This window comes from Centruroides vittatus, unplaced genomic scaffold (assembly GCF_030686945.1).
Source record: "Centruroides vittatus isolate TY-2023 unplaced genomic scaffold, ASM3068694v2 contig_439, whole genome shotgun sequence".
Classification (NCBI taxonomy): domain Eukaryota; kingdom Metazoa; phylum Arthropoda; class Arachnida; order Scorpiones; family Buthidae; genus Centruroides; species Centruroides vittatus.
Genome location: NW_027122239.1, coordinates 3362084 through 3387038, shown reverse-complemented (window position 1 = coordinate 3387038; position 24955 = coordinate 3362084). Strand labels below are relative to the sequence as shown.

Below are 24955 nucleotides of genomic sequence, written 5' to 3'. Positions count from 1 at the left end.
AAGGAAAAATATAATGTACAGGGGCAAGGCACTACTAATTTGAGGTGGAGAGCATATATTTTAAATCAAATACAGTAAATTAAAAATATGATTAAACATTTAATCATATTTTAATTATGATTTAATTTTATTTTATTAAATTTTAATTATCACAATGCCGGACTGCAAGGCATTGTGATAATGTCACAGTAATTAATTGCTTATTTTATTTGAATGTTATCTATTAGAGTGAACGTGATAAACTGTTCGAAAACTAAAACAACAAAGCTCAATTCCATTTAAAGTGCTTTAAATAATATGTTGGTTTTCCTATTTTATTGACCACATAAATGGGAATAAATATAATTATAGGACACTTGTATCTTGGCTACTTTAAGTGCCAGTGGCCACCAAGATGGAGTTTCAATAAAAGAAATGATTGGACAATATTGTTGAAGTACACTAATACACAAATTGTTCTAAATTACAAAAAATAAATAAATCTGAACCTAAATATTAGTGAGCTTGAGCCTTGTGGGCTCATATAAGTTGGTGTCACTTATATTTGGTACATACATTTATATTAAAATATATGGAACATTTCAATTTTATAAATTTATTATGTTTTAAAAAATAATTCAGAATTATTTTTGTTTTTGGCTGGAACATATAATAAAAAACAAACAAATGAATTTGGATTAAGAGTAGTTTGGATTGGTAAGAGTGCACTACAGTGTAGAGTACATTGATATGATTAATCATTCATAGCTGTGTTCTAATTTTTGTTTTTCTATCAAAGAACAGTTCTATCGTTTGAAAAGCTTTAGCTTTTCAAACGATAGAACTGTTTTTTTCTGTTTTTGCATTCTTTCCTGATGAGGGCCTCTGAAAGACAGCTGAAAACGTTTGAACATTAAAGATAATATGCTGGAATTAGCATTTAGGTGTTAGTGTTTTATTTAGTATACACTTCTAGTTTGTGTGTAAGTTTTTTATGTATGATCATAAGTACTATGTACCATTCATATTTTTAATTATTTCAATTCTTAAATATTTCAAAGTTCTAATTTAGTAAAATTAGGATGCATTGATTGATTTCTTAAGAATTCAATTTTATAAAACTATTTTAATTTGATAATCTCACAATATATAAATTTTATAAATGAAACTGCATCAGCAAATTTTCCAAATTTCAAAATTCCTTGTGCATAAAGTTTTGTCTTTTATTCTTATACAAAAAATGTTTATTGCCTGATATTACAATTTATTATTACATTAAATGGTTAATGTTACCTATAGTAGCAAACATGGCGGCTTGTGTCTGAAACAATGGGGACGCACGTTCTAACCTAACCTAACCTATTCTAATAAATTATCATAATTATTGCCAGCCAAATTACAATAGGGATAATTTATTAGAATAGGTTAGGTTAGGTTAGAACGTGCGTCCCCACTGTTTCAGAGACAAGCCGCCATGTTCGCTACCATAGGTAACATTAACCTAAATTTCATTTAAATCATAGAAAGATTTTTAATCTATCTTTGTAGCTTTTGCTAAATGAAATTTTTTTTATTTTAACTATAATTAAAACAGTAAAAATATATTGTATTTTGTATTTTAATTGATTCTATAACTTGTATAAAATCTGATAACATTTAAAGAAAATAATTAAACTTTATCATATTTAAGATCTTTTTTAATTGTATTTTGCAGTAAACATTTAAAAACTTTTTATTATTTTTATAGCACAATTGGCCAAATATAAATGGGGAATTCGGTGAAAGAATGTATTTTTGAATAAAAAAAAAAATGCAACAAGAAACAACTAAAATAGTACGTACATTAAAATTCTCAGAAATTAAATATTTTTACTAAAAATAATCTTCCTGTATTATAGCTATCTGTTCTTTATTTAAATAAATATTAGTTTATTAATAGGTATTGTTTTGGATGATTCCATAATGATTAAGTTAATATTTATATAACAAAAGTCTTGAATGATTGAAAACATTGCAATAATTCTACTATAATAATTATAAAGTAAAAGTTTTTTTTTATTTTATTGTTAAGTTTATTTGTATTAAAAATTTTATTTAAACTAACTAAAGTTTTTTTTTTGTGTTCATAGGACTTAAATGAAAGCAAAAATTAAATTAAAAATATACAAATCTTTATGAGTTATTCTTAAGCTTTATGATCATTTTATTTCAGAATTATATTTCCATTTTCTCATATTAAACTAAAACTTTATATTTTAAAATGTAAAAATTAATATTTTTGATAAATATATTGTCATATATCATATATTGCTTTTTAAAACAAATCTAAATACCATAAATCATTCAAGCTTATCAGATGATGATGTTAATTTTTTATTAGTTATAATGTCTTAGATAAAACTAAAACTGTGATAAATTATTATATTCGTTTATTGATAATAAACAAATATAATAATTTTCACAGTTTTAGATGAATAAAATAAAATAATCTTAATTGAAATTTAAAGAAGATAAATTTGTAATTAGAAGAACTTTTTAGAAATGTTATAATTTTATAAATGTGCAAAATATATAAAAATTTTTGGTTAATGTAACCCTTGGTGCCAAGATGGCAGCTTGTCTCTGATTCCTGCAAGTGGGACATGGGACAGTGGGACATGTTCTCACCTAACCTAACCTATTCTAATAATTTGGTTGCTAATAATTATGGTAATTTATTAGAATAGCTCAGGTTAGGTTAGAACGTGTCCCACTGTTTCCTTGCTGGAATCACAGACAAGCCGCCATCTTGGCACCAAGAGTTACATTAACCCAATTTTTTTTAATTATATAATTAGTCATATACAAGTGTGTATATATATATATTCTACAATATTTTAAGATTTAAACAAAATTTTTTCATATATTAGGAATCCATTTGTAAATTATGTAATTTAAATTTGATATTTTAACTTCTCATTTTAATACATTAGAATGAATTTAAAATATTTTGGAATAATTTTAAATTATTATTATTTTTTATCTTCAAAAATAAGGGAGGGAAGAAGTAGATTTACTTGAAATTATTTAATACTTTTGCATTTTCATGAATAATACAAGTTTTATACAAAAATTTTTTTTACTAAGCTTGATTTAAGTTTAGAAGGCTTTTGCTATAAAAAAAAATAAATTTTTATAAAAAAAAAAGAAATTTTTTTTTAGTTTTAGTCTTTTCGAGTTGAATATATTATGTAATATTTTACTGAGCAATTCAAAACATTGGTTTCAATTACTTGCTCTGAACAGTTTCTTATGAGATCAATGTCAATTATTGATTATGATGATTCTCTGTCATTTAATATAATACAAATAGTTACATTGAACAGCATTACCACAATATGCAAAGTTTAATTGAATTATTCATCATATTGAGATATTGTTCTCAGATTGCTTACTATAATAGAAACTTTCATCTGTTGGCTTATGTCATCATATTATTTTAAGGTGATGAATATTGAATATAGGTTAATGTAGTATGATAAATTCATACTTCTTTAGATAATACACTTTTATTAAATAACCACGCCATGATAAAACCTTAAAATGTAATGATGTTTTTTTTTTAATTTCTGAACATTTTTGGTCATTTTTATTGACCTCCTCCAGGAAAAATAATGACTGAAAATGTTCAAAAATTAAAAACAGCGCTGCATTTTAAGGTTTCTATCGTGGTGGGGTTGATGAATTCATAATTACTAAAGTTTTCTGCTTTGACTGTTTTTATTAATATAATGTTGAAACATCAATTCACTAACGGAATTCCCATAACTACCTTAACCTTTCAATGTTACTAAGACAAGAATTCATATTAGAATTCTTAGTTTGGCACTTCCTTACACAGTTCACACTTTTTAGTTTAGCTATTATGCACATGATGACACAAATCAATATTGCTATATCTGACTAATATTTCTTTAAAAGATTACTGTAATGTTAAATATTTTAATGCTAAATGCTTAATTTAAAATGCTCTAACAAATATCTATGATAAATTGAACTTATTTTTTGAGATCTCCCAAGCAAGCTGATGTTAGATAATAATGAATTTTAGGTTGAGTTTGTTGTAAACATAATGTGTGATATATTTTTTGTTGTCATTTCAAATCTCAAAAAATAGAATGAAAATATTTTAATATAGCAAAAGACAGGAATTTTTTTTCAGGAAAAGACAGAGGATTTTTCGTGCAAAGGTTAAATATTAATATACTGCTTTTTACTGTAATTCTTGTCTTTATATGTATACATTTGTATATAACTTCCTGGTATTTCTCAGTTTTGAAGTAGAAAAATTTGCAAAATTACCTACATGTTTATAATCATATTGAAGTAATAAGTGGAAAAACTAGATAATGTGATCTGTTTGGACTTAGTATAAGATCTTTGCCTCTTTTCCTTCAAGAAAATTATTTTCTATTCATAATAAAGTAATATTTAAATTGTACTTCAAGTCAACAGCTTATCATAGAACTAGATTCTTGTTAGTGTTTATATTCATAAATTTGGAGCATATAGGAACAACTGATTGTCAGTTTCTGAAGGAAGGTGGTGCAAGACAAAGTAGTGAGGCACGATGGGTAGTAATCTGCATTATATTTAATAAGCTTAACTGCTGTAACTTAGTAGTGTGAAAATTCGAGCCCGCCGGAACCAAACACTAGCAATAAAAGTCTTTTTTATTGCTTGGTTCCCATGGAGAAACCATGAATCATGAGGAACAAAATTCGAATAGTGCTGGTTGGTGAAAAACAGGAATGTGACAGAGATGATAAAAGGGCGACGAGAGAGGAAAAGGGGGTCGGTTACATAGTGTCCGTTAAAGAGTGTACACGTCCCGACGGAGACCAACGAGGTACGGAAGGAACCCGAGGATACCCCGAACTGATAGCCAGAACTACTCAGACCAAGAGGTATGACCTCTCCAATTTGTGTAAACTCTCCCTCCGCGTATCCTAAACTCCGGCGACGGTAGCTCACCCCGATTGTAACTGTAGCTTTTATTCCTAATAAATTGTTGTTGTTTTCCATTGATGTTATTTATTCGAGTATCGCCGTCGCTCTAGCGTTGGACTCATCACTTCCTTGCTCTCACTCGCATAATGCGTGACGTGTAACAAACCCAAACTGCCATCTTGACCATGGGCAGGTCTCACCAACCTGTTAGCCGAGGAAAAGGAGGTGTGATTCCGTCCATCTCCTGGCGTACCCACAGTAGTAAATATTACAACTAAATCTGCATACCAGAAGAAGTAGATGACAGTAAAATTGCTGTTATTGTTCAGTGCTGAGGCAAAAATGTGTTAAAGGGCCAAAAATTACATGCTGATGTAATTTTTATGTTTTCAAAACTAATTGCATATAAATGATCAAAATCTCTCAATGTTTTGATGCTTTCTATCAATAGCAAATTCTTTTAGCTTCACATGACTGTATAAAATATTTTATTATACCGTTATCACCAAGGGGTTTAAGCAAGATTTCAAAATGACATCTGGGACAAGAAGGGAAAGGTGTTTTGTTCACAAAACACGATTACTTCATCATGTCTCTCTCAACACTGAATGCCTTTACTACGGATATTTATATTCTGTTTCAACAGAAGATTGGACATGCTGGTGAAGAGGATAAGGATATGTGATATGTGGTTCACCACATTTGTACATTATGTCATCAAGAAAAATAAGTTGCCACAGTATAAAAATTTCTGTAATAAACTCTGAATATTGTTTTATTACTAGTTTGATGATGTGTAAGTTGTATAATTATGAGAAATAAATTTCATTTGAATCATCCAATATTATCTCAAAACATACTTTATCTTACCCCACCTAAGGGACAAGACAGAGTATTTAACATGATTTCATAAAATGATTTCTTTTTTACAATGTTTATGACATTGTAAAAAAGAAAAATCAAATGATTAACTTTCTTTTTTTGTTGACTGTAGTTGAAATAAACATTGTTGAACATTTAATGATAGACAAAGTTTTTTCCAGGTTTAAGTAGTTATAGAACTTTTATTTTTTGTAGTTAACTGTTCCATTTTCCCCTAACTTTTCCCATGTTATTGCTGGAGTTGCAACAATCTAAAATTTTGAATTGATTTTTGAGATTTAAATATAAATAATAGATTTCAAAAATTTCAAAATGTCTGAAATTAGTCTGAAATGGAATGACTCCATTAATGAGATTTTAATATTTCCAATTTTTGAGAGAAAAATTCATATTCTGACAGAAATTCAAATAATTCATTGTACCAACATACAAATATTTTAAAAAAATATTAAATGATGGTCATGATACAGTAAAGTACTTTACTTATATTTTTTAAGTATAAAGACATATTTTGGCAGTTATGATAGTTTCACTGTTATTACTACAGATCCAGAAAGACTATAGTGGCACATGCTTTGCACTTATGATAAAATTTAACTTGCATTAAATCATCTGACTTTTTACATAAAGACTGCAAACAACAAGAATCTTCAGAATCTACATAACTGGAACTACGAAGAAATGCATCTGTTTAATTTGGAAAAGAGTTAATCTCCAGGATGTACAGTACTTGGCTATAAATAATCTTCATTGGACGTTGCTTGTACTAGTTGAGATGAGTTTACGCTGAATTGCTGAAGATTGAAATTTGAAAGCCCTGGTTTTGAAACAGAAGTCCCATGATAGGTTCTTCTGTTTTATTTTCTCATACAATGATCCAATTATCAAGTACCATCAAAGTATAGTGTCATTTGAATCACTGTCACTGTATGCAACAAGCCTGATGAGTGTAATTTGACTTGGAACAACTCTTGGTAAATCCATTTTTAATGAAAGATCTTTGCTAATAACTGTTGCTGTTTAAATGTAATGATAAATGATATGATTTAAGTGATCTAATTACTGAAAAACTCAGTTTTGAAAACAAGAAAAGTTAATTATCCATTGGAATTTTGCAAGAAATGAAATTATGATAAATTTATCTCATTTTTTTGTGTCACATATAATATGGAGAAAATATAAACATAATTTACAATAAAATTTTGTTCTTCCTAATTTTTTAAAATTCCATCTCAGTGTTACAAGAATTTTGTGACATGATTTGAAATGCATAATAACTCATTTGAGATTAAAAATAAAACTTAATTTCAACAAAATTGTCAGTTCCGATAAATTGGTCGAAAGAACTCGATATGTTTGGAATTTTTAGTTGAATGGTGTTTAAGTATGAAGATATTGAACCTTGATGATTCAGACCATTTTCCAGTACAGTTAAAATCAATTGGTTGCCTTGGAAATAATAGTGATTACCAGAAAACCTCCTAAAGTTTACATTTGGTTGAAGTCAAACAGGAATATCAACAAATATAAGTTTCTAAGATAAATTGAAAACAATTCATATGTTGTTGTATCTCATGAGCTACAGAACAATCTTGAATAATTATTAAAAATTAATTATATTATTAGATTTGTATCAATTCAGAAGTTAAAAAAATTTAATGGTTTAAAATTTAAACATAAATGATTTTAATAATAATTGCTATTATTATTAAATTGAAGAAGCAAAAGAGTTTAATGCAGCTTAGAAGAATGAATTCAGATCAGTTCTTAAAAACATGTTTAACAAATAAAATAATTTATAAAAATGATTTAAATAAAAAGATGTGTTGCATAAGAGATAAAAAGGCATTTTGGAGTGTTATAAATAACTTTTGTGGTTCAATTTTAAAGAGTAGAAATTTATTAGTTTCATTTGAAAGTTAGTTACAGTATTTTAGTGTCTTTTTTTCAGAAAATTATTTATATAAAAATACTCTTTTTTTATATATATATCTACTGACGAGTTAATGGACAATACATATGAAGATTTATTTAATGTGAGTAGTGATAATGTAAGGAAAATAAAGAATTGCAAGATATGACTATATTTCCAAGTTTGTAATAAAAAAATTTATCAGTGAATATTGTAGAATTATTGGTTAGACAATTTCAATATTTCTATAACTTTGGTAATATTCTAATAGATTGGAAGATGATTATTCAGTATACGCTGTTTAAAAAAGGCAGAAAGAAGCATCCACAAAATTATAGATCTATAGCAGGTTTTTATAAGTTATTTACTTTAATTTCGTTAACAAAGTTTAATTTATGAGTTGAACAGAACAATTATAGAAACCCCATGCAATTTGCGTTTCTTAAGAGTTGAGTATCCATAAATCTTGAACTAACTGGAGAGGTAGATCACAAAAATTCTATTTTTCCATTCTATTGTAACCAAAGAAGGTCAATGTTTTCTGGTTGAAAACGTTCTTATTTTATTAAATTCATTTTTTTTTTTTTTTTTTTTTTTTTTTAAGAATGGAGGTATTCAGTTGGCCTTATTTGTTTCAATTGCCATTATTCAGCTGCAATTTACTAAAAAAGAGACAAAAAGTCTTTGTTTTATTTTTAGATAATAAGAAAGCCTATCATTCTGTCATTATATTTAATTTACAAAGAAAATTGACTAAATATCAGGTAGATCAAAAAAATCTTATAACAGGTATATTATTCAGTCAATATAATGTGATTTATACAGGAAACTATTCAATGACCATCCTCCAAGACAAATTATGGTCTTCTGCAGGTCACAGCATTTAACTTTTACATGTTTCATTTTAATAATTGCTTTGAGAGAGAAGAAGATTGTTTCTTAATTGACAAACAGGTTGTACATGTTTAGACATTGTTAATTGCATCAACTGCAGCTACATTAAATAGGAAGATAATACTAGGCTATACAAGGTTTCTGTGAAGAATTAGAATTAAAAATTTTAATAAATTATATGTGATGATATTTTGCAATGGATGTAGACCATCAAATGTCCTTTTATATTAAGGAAAAACAATTAAAATTGGTACAAGAAATTAAACTCTTGAGAGTCAAGCTATCTCCTATGCTGTCATTTGATAGACAATATAAAGAATGTTTGCATAAATCTAATGTATTGATCATGAATACACTTAAGCTGTTTAAACAGTTAAAGCTGGAAAATCCTATTACTCAGTTTAAAATATGTAATTTTATTATCTGTGAGTTATGCTTCATCTGGTTGGTGTTGCACTAAATGTCAAAGGCTAGAAGCAGTACAAAATTTATCTGTAAAGTGTTCTCTTTAGAGTATAATATACCTATTAGGCAGTGTGCTCAGACTGGTTTTAAACAGATTTAGATTGTTAAAGCCAAACAATTGTCAGAATTATCATATTTTTAGATGTTTATATTTGTACATTTAGATTGTGTCCTTACTTTATAAAAAAGGATGATTAATTTTTTTAGAAAAATAGGAAATAGTGATTTATCATCTAATATATTAAAAAATGCTACATAAAAAATGCAAATCATTCAAATAATAAGAACAATTGGATTGTTCAGGTTTCTTGTATTTTTGAACACTCATACATATGGATTTCCTATAGGACAATTTATGGAGAATGTTTTTGAGATATCTTTAGCACAAGATATAGATGAACTTAAGGTTTAAAAAAACTGTGAAGGGTATACTATTATTTTAGATTATCCACAGATTTATCTACTTCTTAATAATTTGCCATTTAATTTTTAAAAATTTTTCATACAAATCAGATTAAGCTCTAACACAGAAGCTCTAAACTTTGCATTCATTTTTTTTTATTCTTGTAATGAAGCACATGAATTACAGTGCTGGTGTAATCTCCTTAAATTGGAGATTATCAAAGATCAAAAGTTTTTTTTACATATTTTCACAGATTTGATGTAAAGACAATAATTAAATTATATAACTGTTTTCAAAAATTTATTGTACATGATTAATACATACTTATTTTCTTATGTGTAGAAAATATATGAGAAATTGTTGTAATAACACTTATAAAACTAACAATTTTTATATAAATTCTTGTATCTTAGTCCTCATGTAATAGGATAAACTGATCCTTATACAGTAAAAATTGAATTGAACTGCTTATAACTTTAAGCATATTTTTATTTTATATAATTTTGCATAAGTGTTATAAATTATTTTAAATGTAAGATGGAAGATTATATTGATACAATAAACCTAAAATTTACTTTATTATAGCTTGCTAACATTAACTATCAGCCCTCTTAGTACCCATAGGGCAGAAAAAGTTAAAAAAAAATTAACTAATTTTCTCTGATATTTAATGTAATGTAGTAAGCACCAATAAACCAGATTTCGTTCATTTAAGAAATTTGAGTTTAATTGGTTATTTATATTGAAATACTTATTTATTCTCATTCGGTTAAAATTTTATTGCATTTAATGTTTTTTTTTATTCATTACTTTAAATAAATAATGTATCAAAATAAATAGTATTTTTAGAAATTATTGGAATAGGCAGAAAATCTCCTAAAAGAATTGAATTATTCATTAGGTATTTATTGTGTCTGCAAAATAAAATTTAAAATAGATTATGACAAACTTATTTGTCACATTTGATGGAACTTTAAAAATTAACTTTTAAAGCCTTTCTAAATTTATGTTTAATAAAACCATTAGTTGCTGATATACAATATTTTAGTATTGAAGCTTAGTTATGCTACAGAAAAATTTTAATTGATTTTTTGACTTTATATACATATATTAAAAATGAATTTTGTATGTAGGTTTATACTGTAAAATTTAAAAAATTGGATATTATAATCCATTTTTTTTATTTATTGCATAACTAAATTTTCAGTGTTAATATGTTGTATATTAGCTTAGAACTTGACTTTTGATAGTCTTAACTTCATAATTTCCATTTCTAAATTAATACAAAGCATAATACAATGGCAAAGAATGTACAGCAAGTCCATGCTGTTGAAGAAAGATACAAATACATTTGTAATTATGATATTAACAATTTGTTGAATTATAAACAGCAAAATTGTTTTTGTGAAGCAAAAAATAAATGCTGGAGATTGCAAGCATGATTGAATAAGAATAATAATAACCAAATTATATCTTGTTTAAATCATTTAGCCTATGTTAAAATTGGTTTCATTATATGTCACTTTGCTTAATGTTACTGTTCCGAAAACCTGTTGATGATGATGAGGACTTGCGCAATTGTCCAGCGCAATCTTTGTGACTGTTTGTGACTTGTTTACGTTTTGTGTGTGTTCACGTGCGTTTTAACTGGAGTTCTTGTGTTGTTTTTTTCGTCGCGAATATCACTATGGTGATTTGTTGTGTAATTGGGTGTAATGCTAGTTCACTCAAGAACAAAGGAACATCATTTTTTAAAATTCCCGGCATTATTTGTCATCAAGGATCTCAAACTGAGGAGCTTTCACGACGAAGGCAAACTGCATGGCTCTCGAGAATTAACCGGAAAAATTTCGTTACGAATAAAGTGAATATCAATACAAGAGTTTGTCAGAAACATTTCATTTCAATATTTACGTTAATAAACACTAAGTTATATTTTAAAACCTAAAAGAGTTTACTGATTTGCTTATATTAATTTAGTTAGGTATAATGCATTTATAAACGAATAACTAACGTAATTTCAGGCTTTAGCTAGTGCAAACTTATAAACATTACACGTTAAAACGAAAAGCAAGTAGACTTATTATATGCTAGTTTCAACTAGAAAATAAAGGTACTGAACAATTTGAATTAAAAAATTTCCACGGCTGTTTTTAATTAGACTTTTACTTTCAGACAAAAAATTCTTACTTAAGAAATACGTAAAAACACGAGTTTAAACAAACAAAAGAAAACATCTTTCCAAGCAATATTACTTCGCTGTTATTAATTACTTTTACTTTTATATCAGGAGAAACCCAGCCACTTGTTAAATAGTTATGGGCCTCTAAAGATTTACAAGCTTTCATTTGTGACAGGGTGTAGAAATTTGTTGTAAAAACCAAATAGTTTATAATGTCACCAAATTCTACTTTCGGCCACAACTCTTGATATACGACGAAGTCTGATAAACTGGCTTCGTATGGATCGCCTTGACATAACGAAATTTTCTCTTCGTACAGAGCTGCATCTCGTCCTGTTAGACTGCTAGAATAGCTTGCAAGAAAAGAATCTTTTTTAACTTAATCCATGATAATAGAACTGCAGTATTTTTGTACGTTTAAACTAAAAAAAAGACGTCGAATAACAGACTACGTGCAAGCTAAGCGAGCGAAAACTACCACAAAAATGGCGAATGGGCAAAGCAAACGTGTGTTTTATCACGTGACATGCGACCTTGAAACCTCTCTATATGTCACTTTGCTTAATGTTACTGTTCCGAAAACCTGTTGATGATGATGAGGACTTGCTTATACGTGTATAAGTTTTGTATTATTTTTATACATCTTTATTGTTGTTTGTTTATTTTTAAGTTTTATTTTTGCATAATAAAATGGACTATTTTGTGTTTAAAATAAATATATTAATTATTCTAAAATATATGTAATCAAATAAATATTAAATTTCAAAATTTTGTTTGTTTTTATTTTCAGATTAATTTATTCAAACTTTTCATATTTTGTATTAAACAGATGAGTTACAGCAGAGAAAATACAATAATTTGTTTCATGTTTTATTATTATTATAGATTTGGAATACTATGTAAAATTTTGAACTTATAGTATCAATAATTTTAAATTTAATGATATTTAAATAAGATTATTCATTGTAGTTTCATAATTTTATGTTGATTTCTCAATTTTATCATGCATTTTCGATTACTTGTACAATTTGAAAAACATTTAAAGTATTCTGTTTGTCTTAAATAAGAACAGATAAAAATCAATTAAATGATATTTATAAAATATTTTTTTTAATTTGTATTACTGATATTTCTATTGGAATCCAAAATAAATTATACAACAGTAATATTAGAAAAGTCTTGCATTGTTAGTTAATTATCATATTTATAAAACTGCTTATATGAATGCAATTGCTGTTATGAGAAAATGCAATTTTAATGCTTTTGCTATTTACTATACTTAGTTTAAAGTGATAAAAACAGATCAGCTGTCATAATATTACTTCTTTATTGAGATGATAATCTAAATTTATTACTTACAATAGACTGTCATTATTTTTAATACTTGTACCTTACTCTTCAAAATTCCATTAGTGTAGTTTACTTCAGAATTGTTCAGGTATACAAATAAAGTACTGCCTATAACTGTACACTGTAAACAACTTAAGTAAGAGATGCACTTATTCTATTTACATGAAACAAACTTGAACTTTGAGTTACCAAACTGACAGAAATAATCCAGAATTAAGATATTACACCAAAAATATATTTACCTCAATTAAATTATATTGAAGTTCTTGATGTACTATACATAGTTTAATTTTAATCGTGTAAAGAATTATAAACTTTTTACTTTATTTTGTTGACTATTTAATAAAAGGAGCAAAATGATGCATTAAATGTTTTAAAGAAATTATTCTTATTTCATTTTTTCAAACTAAAATCAATTTAATTATTTAATTACAGTATGTGTATATATATATAATTTTTAAAAATGTACATAATTGATAATTGTTTTAATTAATTCTTTTCTTTGTGTATAAATTTTTCTAATGTAAATTTCTATTAATTACATCTTTAATACCAAGAATTTTTTGCTTCTGATTTGTTTATATTTAATTTCATTTAGTAATTAAATAAAAATTTAATAAATATCCATTAAATTTAAATTATTAAAATTTTTTACATTTAATTTAATTAGATTTTCTACTTTCTTACCATATAAATGAAATCATTTTATCATGTTAAATATTTATCGTAATTATATTCAGATTATTATATTAAAAAATTTCAAATGTAAAATAAAAATATATTTTCAGCATTTATTTATAAATTAAATTCATTAATGTATTAATTTTATTGAAAATTAATATCACATAAACAGAATATATTGTAATAAATTAAAGTAAAATTTGTATAACTTTCTATTTATATACTTTAGTTAAATTTTACAAGGGAGTAAAAATAAAGATGTGGATGTGTTTATATTAGTTTAATATTGTACAAAGTTTGTACTTTCTTCAAATATTTTAAATTTATCCTGTAATATAAATAAATAAAACAATTTTCATATATAATAGAAAAGTTGTATCATATTTATCCAATGATAATGACAAATATGTTATAAATTCCAAAGAATAATTTGAATATACTACAGAAAACTGTTTTGAATGTTATATCTTTAAGAAGTAAATAGTAATATAATGGTAAAGATAAAACAAAATGCCTGAAGTCATTCTTTGGTAAAAATTAAAATATTTGGATCTGTAAGAATTTATTTTGCCTTGATATATTAAGTTATGTTTTAAGTTAAACTTCATTTATTTATTTGTAAATATTTAGAGTCAAATTAACATTTTAATATTTATTTTTAAAATAAAAAGATGAGTATTTACATATTAAATGAGATATTTAGAAGAATTTATTTATTATTTGGCTAGTAATCCAAATATTTAAAGCTCATGCATTTGTTCAGCATTTGCTTGAAGACTTAAATGCATAAACTTTGAATGTACACTCAGAAGACAAATCGAGAGTTGGTCATAAGAAATAATTTCTTAGTTTATCTCATATCTATCGATAATTAATATTCATAATCAAATAGGTAATTGTGATATAAAATGATTTATCATGTCTTATTTATCGGTTGTAGTTAGACTTGCACCTCAAACTAATAAAGTTAAAAATGCAGCAGTTGACTGTATCTACTCATTTGGCAATTCTACAATTAAATGACTAGATATGTTGTTAATTAATTGCAGAATTGCTAGATTGCACATATAGTGAAATTGTGATATACAACTTTGAAATTGTACAGTCTTGCATTATTAACAATAAATAAATCTTATAAGTTAAAATAACATTGTAATTGCTGGGGAAAATATTCATCTGCTAACATAGGAAATGAAGAGATTACAACAAGTATACTTATAAATTTTTGTTGTTCTGTTTTATTTTAATTGTACTATACAAGTAATGCACTTTTATATATATTAAATAGTTTAACTGAATTTATTTTAAGGAAACAATTTTTTTATTTACAAGTAAAAGTAAATTTCCATTACAAATTTCATTTAGTTATATCTTGTGTTAATTATTAAAAACATTTTTTAATTTATCCCTATAAAATCAGTCCAAAAAAACCATTACTACAAGTATTTTTGCAATAGAACAACAATTTTTCAATAGTTTGATTTTTAATTTACTGAAATCTTTGTTTTTGCATTTCAGAAATGCAATTTCTATAAAAATTTCAACTGCACTGTATTAGTACTAAGTTAAATGGTTTCTGAATTGTAAGTCAGAATGCTTAAATTATATAAATAGTCTTATACCAGTTGCTTAACATCTTCAAATTAATTTTTAAAGAAAAATAAAGTATATTTAGTAAGAAAAAATAGCATTAATAAATTTGAACTGTTTCAAAACAATTTCTGTTATAATAATTATAATAATGTTGTTTGCTTTTTATTTACATTTTGCCAGATAAAAAATTTTATTTAGTTTAACAATTGTAAAATATTAAAAATTAAGATACTTTAATCTTAAAATAATAAATAATTTTATTATTATAAATTTCTCTTGATAAAATTTTTAAAACTGAATTTTGATTTTTTTTAATTAATATTTATAAAAATTTGCAATTTAATCTGATTTAAAAGGCCATTAAAATTTTAGAATGGTAGAAAAACATTAAAATAAAATAAAATTCTAAAATTTTGTAACAATATAATTATATTATTACAAAATAATATAAAACATACATTTCATAATTGTTAAAATCAAATATTAGAATCTTAATTTTCATAAATTATGACAAGAATTCAGTTTTTAGATTATTTAAAGTTTATCTAGTTGAAATTATAAGTTTATATTTATAATATATGGTATGTTATTAAATTTTATTTGATACTTAAACTAATTAGTTAAACAATGAAATTTATTGGTATTGTTGTCTTTGAAATTCTGTTCAAATGTTTTATTTCTTGTATGTCACTACTTAACTTATTCAGAATTCCTCATTCAAGTGATTCTGAAAGAGCTTATGGAAAAAGCAAACAAACAGTTCCAAAATTCTTAATAGCTTTCTGAAAAGATTGTATCTCATAGTGTAAAGTTATCAGTGTTTATACTATTTATTATATTAAATTACATACTATTACTTGTAAATAAAAAATATTATCTAAAATTTGAATTTAAAAAAGTGATCAGAACTGTATATTACTTTTAATGATAAAGTAGTGGAACAATATAAATAAGATCAATAGGATTTTTTATTTCCAGTGCTTACTAAAAAATGATTATCATTATTCTAACTTTAGAAAATGAAAGTAGTGATGTATTGGCATATGTTCAACTTTTGATAACTTTAAAAACCTGTTCAATTATTTGCTAATCTATATGTTTATATACTTGTACGTAACAGATAAAAAATCAGATTTATTTGTGAGATTTCTGTAAAAAGAATTTTTGAATCATTAATGGCTAGAACCAAATAATTCAGAGTTAATAAATCCTTCTCAATATAAACATTTATGTATAAAAACACTCAATGTTTCCACTTTTAAAATTTATTTTTAAAAATATTTATATTCTGAATAACTGATGACATCTCTAAGTGTTTTTGATGCATATGTATTCAATATCATATATTTTAAAAACAACATTTTGTTCTTTTAAATATCAAATTTATTTGGATTATTTTTTTTTTTGTAAAAAAATTATGATTTCTAACTTCATTCAGCTAGTTGATGATGCAGCAGTAAAAACTGCCATCAGTAACAAAAGTTTTTCTGTTGGAAATTTGTACTAGATTCTTTCTTTGCCATTTTGTTGTTGACATACAAAACTTTTATTGTGTTTTCAAATGTTTTATTACTTGTATTCCAGTCTGTAAATCATTATTATTTGATTGCTATTTAGAAAATAGTCTAATGGTGATAGATATATATTTTTTTATATCAATAGCCGAATTTATATAAATATGTACAATATTATATAATTTAATGAATGATGATGATGATAAAAATACAATTATTTTTATAAAACTTAAGTTTTTTTTTTTTTAGAAAAAATGACTGCTTCAAAGCAATATTAAAATTATTTCACCGTCATAATAAATTATCTTTTATATACACTTTAATAACATTAAAAATAATTAAGTTAAAATTAGTTTCAATTTTATTTCATATGTTTATAATTTAAAATTTTTATGATGTATGTCACTATATATAAATTGCAAAAAATAAAATATATAATAGCTATAAAAATTTTTTTTTGTGAAATGTCTTGTGGTTTTATAAGTGGATAAGTCAATTTAATAAAATTTATCAGAGTTAAATATCAATAACATGGCTTTATTAATAAAATATAATTGAATATAATATTTTATATTAGATAATAATGATTAAGTGTCATATAGTTTTCATTTTATGAAATTATTGTACAATGTTTTGAAATAAACACATCCTTTCAAGCAGACAAAACAAAATTATCTAAACTAATAAAAATATTTGTCATATAAAAGATCTTAAGCTCAATGGTCATATCTTTTACTAAAACTATTTAGAGTAATTTTTTTTTACTGTTAAAAAATGTTCTTTGTCCTTAGTATATCTGAAAAATGTTTTTTTATTAAAGAAAAAATAATTTGCTTCTTCCATTCAATTTTTCATCTCTTTTAGTAACTAAAAATTGTTAGCATAACGGTAAATAAAATCTCTTAATTTACTTTTAATAATACAGACATTGTCTGCATGAATCATTATTATTATTATTATGGCAAGTGGAATTCAAGTATGAAAAATTAAAAAAAATGTATATATTTGAAAGGCACACTAGAGGTTGTTTTTTACTCTCCTCACATTTTATGTAAATATTGTGTTATTGTATCCTTTCTTTTGGATACAAAGAAGTTATTTTAATTAGAAAATCTAATTACATAAACATTTTAAAGAAAATTTATAAAAGTAATTTTTTTAAAATGTAGTCAACGTTAAATATAACTGGAATCATAGTAGGAAAAAAAGGCTTTTTTTTACAAATTATAATTGTTCAAATGAACTATTTATGTAATTTGACGAAATTTTATTAGCTATATAATTAATATTCTAGATTATTATTATTTAAATATATTTATTTATTTTCTGATATTTATCTATTTTGTTCATTTCATAGGTATAATTTATTTACTAAATTTGATATAAATATGTAAAAAAGTTTTTAATTGTAATGATGACAAGCATTAATATAGGGATTCTAATTATTACAAAACAGATTACTTTTCTTAATAATTAATTAATTGTTATATTAGAAAATTTTTAATAATATAATAATATATTTAATGGGAAAAATTATGTATATAAAAGGAAAAAATATAAATAACTTATGTATGTACTAATTTAAATTGACTTTTTAAAAAATATTTTACCTTGATTTGGAGTGATCCTTAGATCTTGGGATCCGTAAATCTATCTAGGGATGGCCAAGTATAAATAAAGTGAGAGTCGTAGCGTATTACCTTTCCGATATGGAATGAGCCATTCAGTTTGCCAATTATCAAAAATATCTGTAATTTAAAAAAAATGAATTTGAAAGATGACTTTTTACCTTAAATAAGAAAGATTTAATGTTAAAATGTTTTCAATTTCTTTTTGTTTGAATGTAATCAATTCTGATTTACAAAGCATTGAATTTCAAAATAAATTCATGCTTAAAATCTGTGGAAATTAATTCAAATGTGAACTGTGAGGTTTTAATATTGGTATCAAAATATGTTGATACATTTTTTTACCTTAATGTTTTCATATTAAATTATGCGTGTTTTAAAGCTGTACATATGCACATAAAATAGAATTATTGTAACATTCATTGGATGAGCCATAATGAATATTACAATAATTATAATTTAATTTGACACATACATAAAAATATTTCGTTATTACTGATTTAGATATTCTTAAAGCTTATATTTTAGGTTTATATTTCAGAAGCATAAACATGTAATCACAGTTTGCACAGTTCTAAATCTTTATACAAACAGAACATGTAACTTGGAAAAAGTATTTTAGTATCATTATTTTCAATATTTTTGTGAAACTTTACATAAATTATCATTTCAATGACAAATATTCTTAAATATCTTGAATAGTTCAATGATGATTTAAATATTTTACATAATAAAAATAATTTATATAATAATAAAATCAATAGTGGTATTATGTTGATATTTTAACATTTAAAACTGAATGTTATTTGGAAGTTGATCCTAGAAAATATTCTTAGGAATTTTATTTGTGTGTATACCTCAACACAAAAATTTATTTGATATAAATATAAAAGGCATATATATATAGTAAGATAATCTTGTTTCAAAATCTTCTCATATAATTGCATCTTTAAGATGTTAAATTGAAAATTTTAAAATATAATCGAATTCATAATATAATTAATAAACTATGTTACATAAAATAGAATCCTGTTGTTTATAACAGATATTTGTTTATAAATTGTCATTATTAACTCACTTAAATTTTTGTTTTTATCTTATTTTACTATTTATTTTCAGAAAATTTGTTTTTGCTTTTAAGTAAGTGACAATTTTTTTTTCTTTCATATGTAAAATATTCCAAAACTAACTACTAATTATTTTTAAACAAAAATCAAAATTTAGTGATTTCAAATTATTGTTCTCAGACAAAACTAATAATAAAATTTGTTTGTAAAATAAAATAGAGAGAGAGAACTATTTATTATAAAATGACTTTATTCATATTTATTTAACATAATTTAATAAAAATAATGTAATGTTAATACAACACAATTTAAATAAATTTAGAAATTAACAAAAAAAATTTATCTGAATTCAGAAACATATACAGTCATTTTAGAAGTCCATTAGGTTTTTTTTATAATTTTTTATTGCGAATATCTGAAAACGTTAGTGTAGCCTTGATTCTCTACATGAATGATGTCCTTCTAGATTTTTATTATCTCATTTTTCTTAATTACCAGTATCATTAGTAATATATTTCCATTTAAAATTGAATGCATTTAATTTTGACAAAGTTTATATCAGCATGCTGAGCCATTTCTAGGAAACAAAAATTGAATGGCTAACATATTTTGTAATTCAAAGGAACATTAAAGTTTATCATTTATTCTTATATTTCTCGAATTTTAAATTTAATATATTCAAAAGTTTCATTATACCTTGAATAAGATGCATTTGTATATGGTAAGGATGTTTAAAGCTGGATTTAATTATGTAAGTATAAATCTTTCACATATGTTGTGTGTAAAGGAAACAACAGACCAACTACATTATGTTAATGCAGCAGTTAAGCAATAAACAGTGGCATGGCTGATTTTATTGCGTAGGAGTAAGTGACCTTCTTTGAACTTAATCACACCTTTCAATCAGTTGACACAAAATATAGCTGTTGTTCTGTACTTTGTTCACCTGTCATATGACATCCAAAATCACAACATTTCACAGAATCAAAATTAAAATTTCAAATTTCTAACATTTAATTACAAGATTTCAATAAATTTACATTTTGTTTTAATAATCAAACTGACTTCTGTTTACTTTTGAATTAAAAACAAGCGAAATAATAAATTTATGCAAATTTTATCATAAACTATATTTAAATTAGGTCATAAATTTATTTCTCTATTAAAAATTGAATTTAGGACACTTAGGATAATTTTTGGTGATTTCGAACTATGTAGTGTGTGGGAATTAAAACATTCTTATAGAAATATAAACACGAGAGAGATTGTTTTGATATGATATCTTAGGAAATAAACTGTTATATGTAATATTTATAGAATATCATCTCTAGTCTTATTTAAATATATAGGGTTAAGTGTAAATATAAATACCATGCCGTATCATATATATGTGTAATTAATTCAAAAGAAACATACAATTATATCACTCAACGGGAGTTATTAAATTTAAAAATTCATATCTAAAAATGGAAAAAGTTATGATTCTCACTGGTTTCAACATTCACTAATCAGATTACTATATATTTATCTAAGTATATACTTCATCATCTGTCACTACAGTGGTTTACAAACAGTAGATAATTCAATAAGCTTCTTTGTCCTTTAAGAATGTGTAACATTACATGATTATCTAACTGATTGTTTTGATATATTCACAAGAGTTAGAAAAAAAAAAGAAAAGCAAAGGGCGATTTTAATAGAAAGGAAAATAATTGTTTTTATTAGCAGGATTGTTTGAAAGCGCTAGGAAAACTCTCTCATTCACTACTGGGTGCATCAAAGGATAATTACACTATTGTCTAGCAGATGTAACGTGCCAATGATTGCTAGCAGAGAAAAATTGAACCAGCACTTCCTTATTTGGCACATTCGTACTTGAATCAGCTAAGAAGAATGTTCGACCTTCTGAATAAAAGGGAAGTGACCCAGGAATTTTTTCTGCTTTCTTAATAAATATTTTTGGTTCTTAAGAAGTCGCTCTTCCCATCTTTGCTATTCCTTTAAGTCTTCTGTCGTGTAAATAGCATCTTCAATTAAAAGTAGCATACATTAACTGTTAAATTACGGATTTATGCGCCAGCGTGTCTGGAGGCAGTTCATTTGTCTTTTTTCCCCCTTTACTCTTCGGACATCCATATTTATTCCTTACATACCTTTAAGGGTTTTCCCCCACCCGGAGCTGTTTTTCCGCATTAAATAGATGACTTCACACAAAATGTATATAAATAACTAGACCTGTATAATATGAATTACAGTTTTTAGTAAGTCGCTGTATAAATTTTTATGAAAGCGGAATTAAAAACAAAAAAAAACTCGTCGTTTTATGTGCATTCGTTTTGTACCACGCAAGGAAAATTTTGCGGAGTAGTTCGGGGTTTTGTTAGAAGTAGGAAGTTGCTAATTCGTATTATAATGCGCATCACATGACCTGCCAACAGTAATAAAAACTAGCTATTGTTGTTGCTATAGTAACGATGTCGGGTCAATTTAGGTACGGTCAAAACACATTTAATTTTCGATCGTTTTTAATAAACTCTACTACTCGAGCAGAGAATTTATTAAGCGTTCATACGCTATTTTCTTCGGTTAAGAATATGATCTCTCTACTTAGTTTTTTTTTAGTTAATTATTGTTTTTCTGGCCACAAAGAAGTATTGTTCTCACTCTAGTAAGACTTTTAGAGTCGTTTTACATAAACAATACTCTGTTGTATACAGTTTTTTTGTGGGTTTTTAAAGAAGAAGAAAAAATGTAACACGGATCCAGTTTCAGTTTTATGCTTATAACCCGATAATTTTTAAATTAATGCGCATAAAAAATCCGGTTAATGAAGAAATTTGCATGTTGAAGGCACGCTTGTCTTAAAAGGTCCTAGATTTTTTGCTGGGCGGAACGGTTTGGATTATAATTTTGCCTCTGGCTATAGTTTTACCGGTTGCTGCTAATTTATCGAAAACTTTAATTTACGATTTTGATACATCAAAACAGTTCGATTTATAGATTATTGTTTTTTTTTTTCTACGGTCATATATCATCGTCCACTTCAAAGTTAAGAGGATGCTTTGTGAAATGAAGTATTTGAAAGATTACATACGTTTATGAAAGATTAACTCGCTCACATCGTAATCGCCCGGTATAAAAACTCAGTTTTCAGTTATCTAATTAGCATTTTTAAGGTTTTACTTGCGCTAGTTATGAAAAAATCATTTTCCTTTCTTGACAAATGAGTGGGACGAATTTATGCAGATCCCGCCCGTTGCACAAATTCCTACCTGGTCGTCCTGATCATTGCACCTCCAAGGACATCACCGTTCAGGTATCATGTAAAGTATAGGGGGCGGTGAAGGACGTCATGACGTCACCTCGCGCCGTACCAATCCGCTAACGTGGTAGCACGGCTCTTAGATGTTTACGGACGGTTCTATCAAAAAGACATCAGACATGGGAAGGAATAGTGGTTAATAGTTTGGCTCCTATTTTTTTTTTTAATTTTATTTCCTAATTGTGGAATAAACATGAAAGTGTTCGAAGGAAACCACACCTTCACCCTCCCCAATCCTAAGAAGAACAGGGTGAGTTGCATTCAGACTGTACAGGTAAATGCAATTTTTTATTTTTTTTAAAGTTCTGTAATTATCAATTCCTGTTCCATATCTCTCTTTTTCCGCATTTTTAACCGCGTCGTAATAAAGATTTACGCATGGCTGGAGGTATTAAAAAAAATTCTTGTTTGTGTTACCAAACGTTTATAGCTACTTATCTAGCCGTTTCGGTAATTCTTCGTCCGGCTGATGAGTCCCGATTAGCGATAAGAACGATCATCTCCGTCTACGTCGTTTATCTCGTCTCCAAAATCGAACCTTACATGGAATATACCACCTCCAAACGACATATAAAAGCCTGATACTCGATTTTCCCACCGACTACAGGTTTTTCCACCTTACCGAACTCAGCCTACGAAATTTTTATTGCTACATATCCAGTCAATGTAGGCAGACAGCCAATGTCGGATACAAAGAAAAATGACCTCGTCAGACACTTGTGGATATCCAATAACTATTGTAGAAATCACCAGAGAATAGAGCCGTATTATGTTTGTTTTTTTTCCTTCCCTTTTTTTTGAACCACTTTACATACGCCTTTTAGTATACGGCGTTTTATATAAACGGTGTTGTGCAATAGGCGCTGGGTACTTATAATTGTAGAATCAGATTTGCTCTTACCTAAACAGTTGAAAAGCTTCTGGCTCGATGCCAACGATTCTAGCAAGTTTATATTCTACATCGATCGGTTGTGGCTAGTGACTCGCTATACTCGATTGAATAACGTCCGAAATAGTAGGAATTGGAGTAGAAACACTTCTAATTTCCTCCTATATACGTTCAAACTCCCATCAACTGCCATTAGGAAAACGTCGAAAGTAAAGCAAAAACAAAAAAAAATGACTGTTCCGACTAATCTTTACGGTTTTTATATGGTAAATGCGCTGTTGTTTGGCCATTCTATTAAACAGGTCCCCCTTCTTCTAACGTTATTGATGAGCGATCATCCCAAATTCCCAATTTAGATAGGATCAGATGACGCACCAGGGCAGATCTCATTTCATTCCGTGGGTGGTCTACACCTTATAGGCTTTGTAAATCCGTGTTTGTTTGATATTTCTGTCGGTTTTGATTGTCGCACAGGTGTTTGGATACGTTTACACTCGGGTCGTTCATCTCGAACATCTACAAGTGGTGTCAATCGCACCGACGACGTCTTCGTACGTGAACGGAGACAAAAACGGAGTCGGCGCTTGGCACTATTCCACAGTAAGGAGAGAGAGGAATCACAATTTCGGTTTCGTAAATGAAGTGTTCCTTTCTTCGACAGCATTAAACATGCTTTTAATTAAATGTAGTCATTAAGGTGGATAACAAAAGTGTGTTGTCCACCGTGGGCAACTGGGCGTAACGAATGTTTGCATGTTATCCACATGTCACTCTTGTACGAACCGATAACAGATTTAAAGTTGTTATTGTTTATCTCTATAACATATAGTAGTTTAAAGTTGTTAATTTGTTTTGGTCATTGACGGCGTGCAAATATTCTTCAATTTTCAACAGCGTTATCTTTAAAATTCTGGTATGTTTGTAATTATTCTAAAGGTTTTACGTTGCTAACTCATTTCGCGTGTTTGTAATTTTGAGTTTTTTTTTCTGAGCAATTCTACGGATCGAAAAAAAACTACGGTAATTAAAAGAAAATGATTTATTCGTCGTTATGAAAAGATAAAAAAGTGGAGTTTAGTAAGTTTTATGCGAATACCCGTTCGGAATTATTGACACAATGATTGATATTAATCGTATACCCCGTTAAGGTAGCCAAGTTGTATTATTCATTAATGCTAATCTGATTTTCCTATCGACTTTAATGG

General features: G+C 26.2%; 1 protein-coding gene across 3 annotated transcripts in view; it reads left to right on the top strand.

Moving 5' to 3' along the window:
* Positions 1-24955, top strand: part of LOC136977054 (breast cancer anti-estrogen resistance protein 1-like) — a 56088-nt gene that overhangs the window by 14631 nt on the left and 16502 nt on the right. Inside the window, exons 1-2 of one of the 3 annotated variants that reach the window (XM_067272488.1) lie at positions 1727-1813; positions 21265-23111. In XM_067272488.1, coding sequence (XP_067128589.1) covers positions 23055-23111 — 57 coding nt within the window. In that variant the 5' untranslated portion in view covers positions 1727-1813; positions 21265-23054. Of the gene's footprint in view, positions 1-1726; positions 1814-21264; positions 23136-24955 lie in introns of those variants that run through there. The other 2 variants (XM_067272487.1, XM_067272489.1) reach the window with 2 other exon arrangements.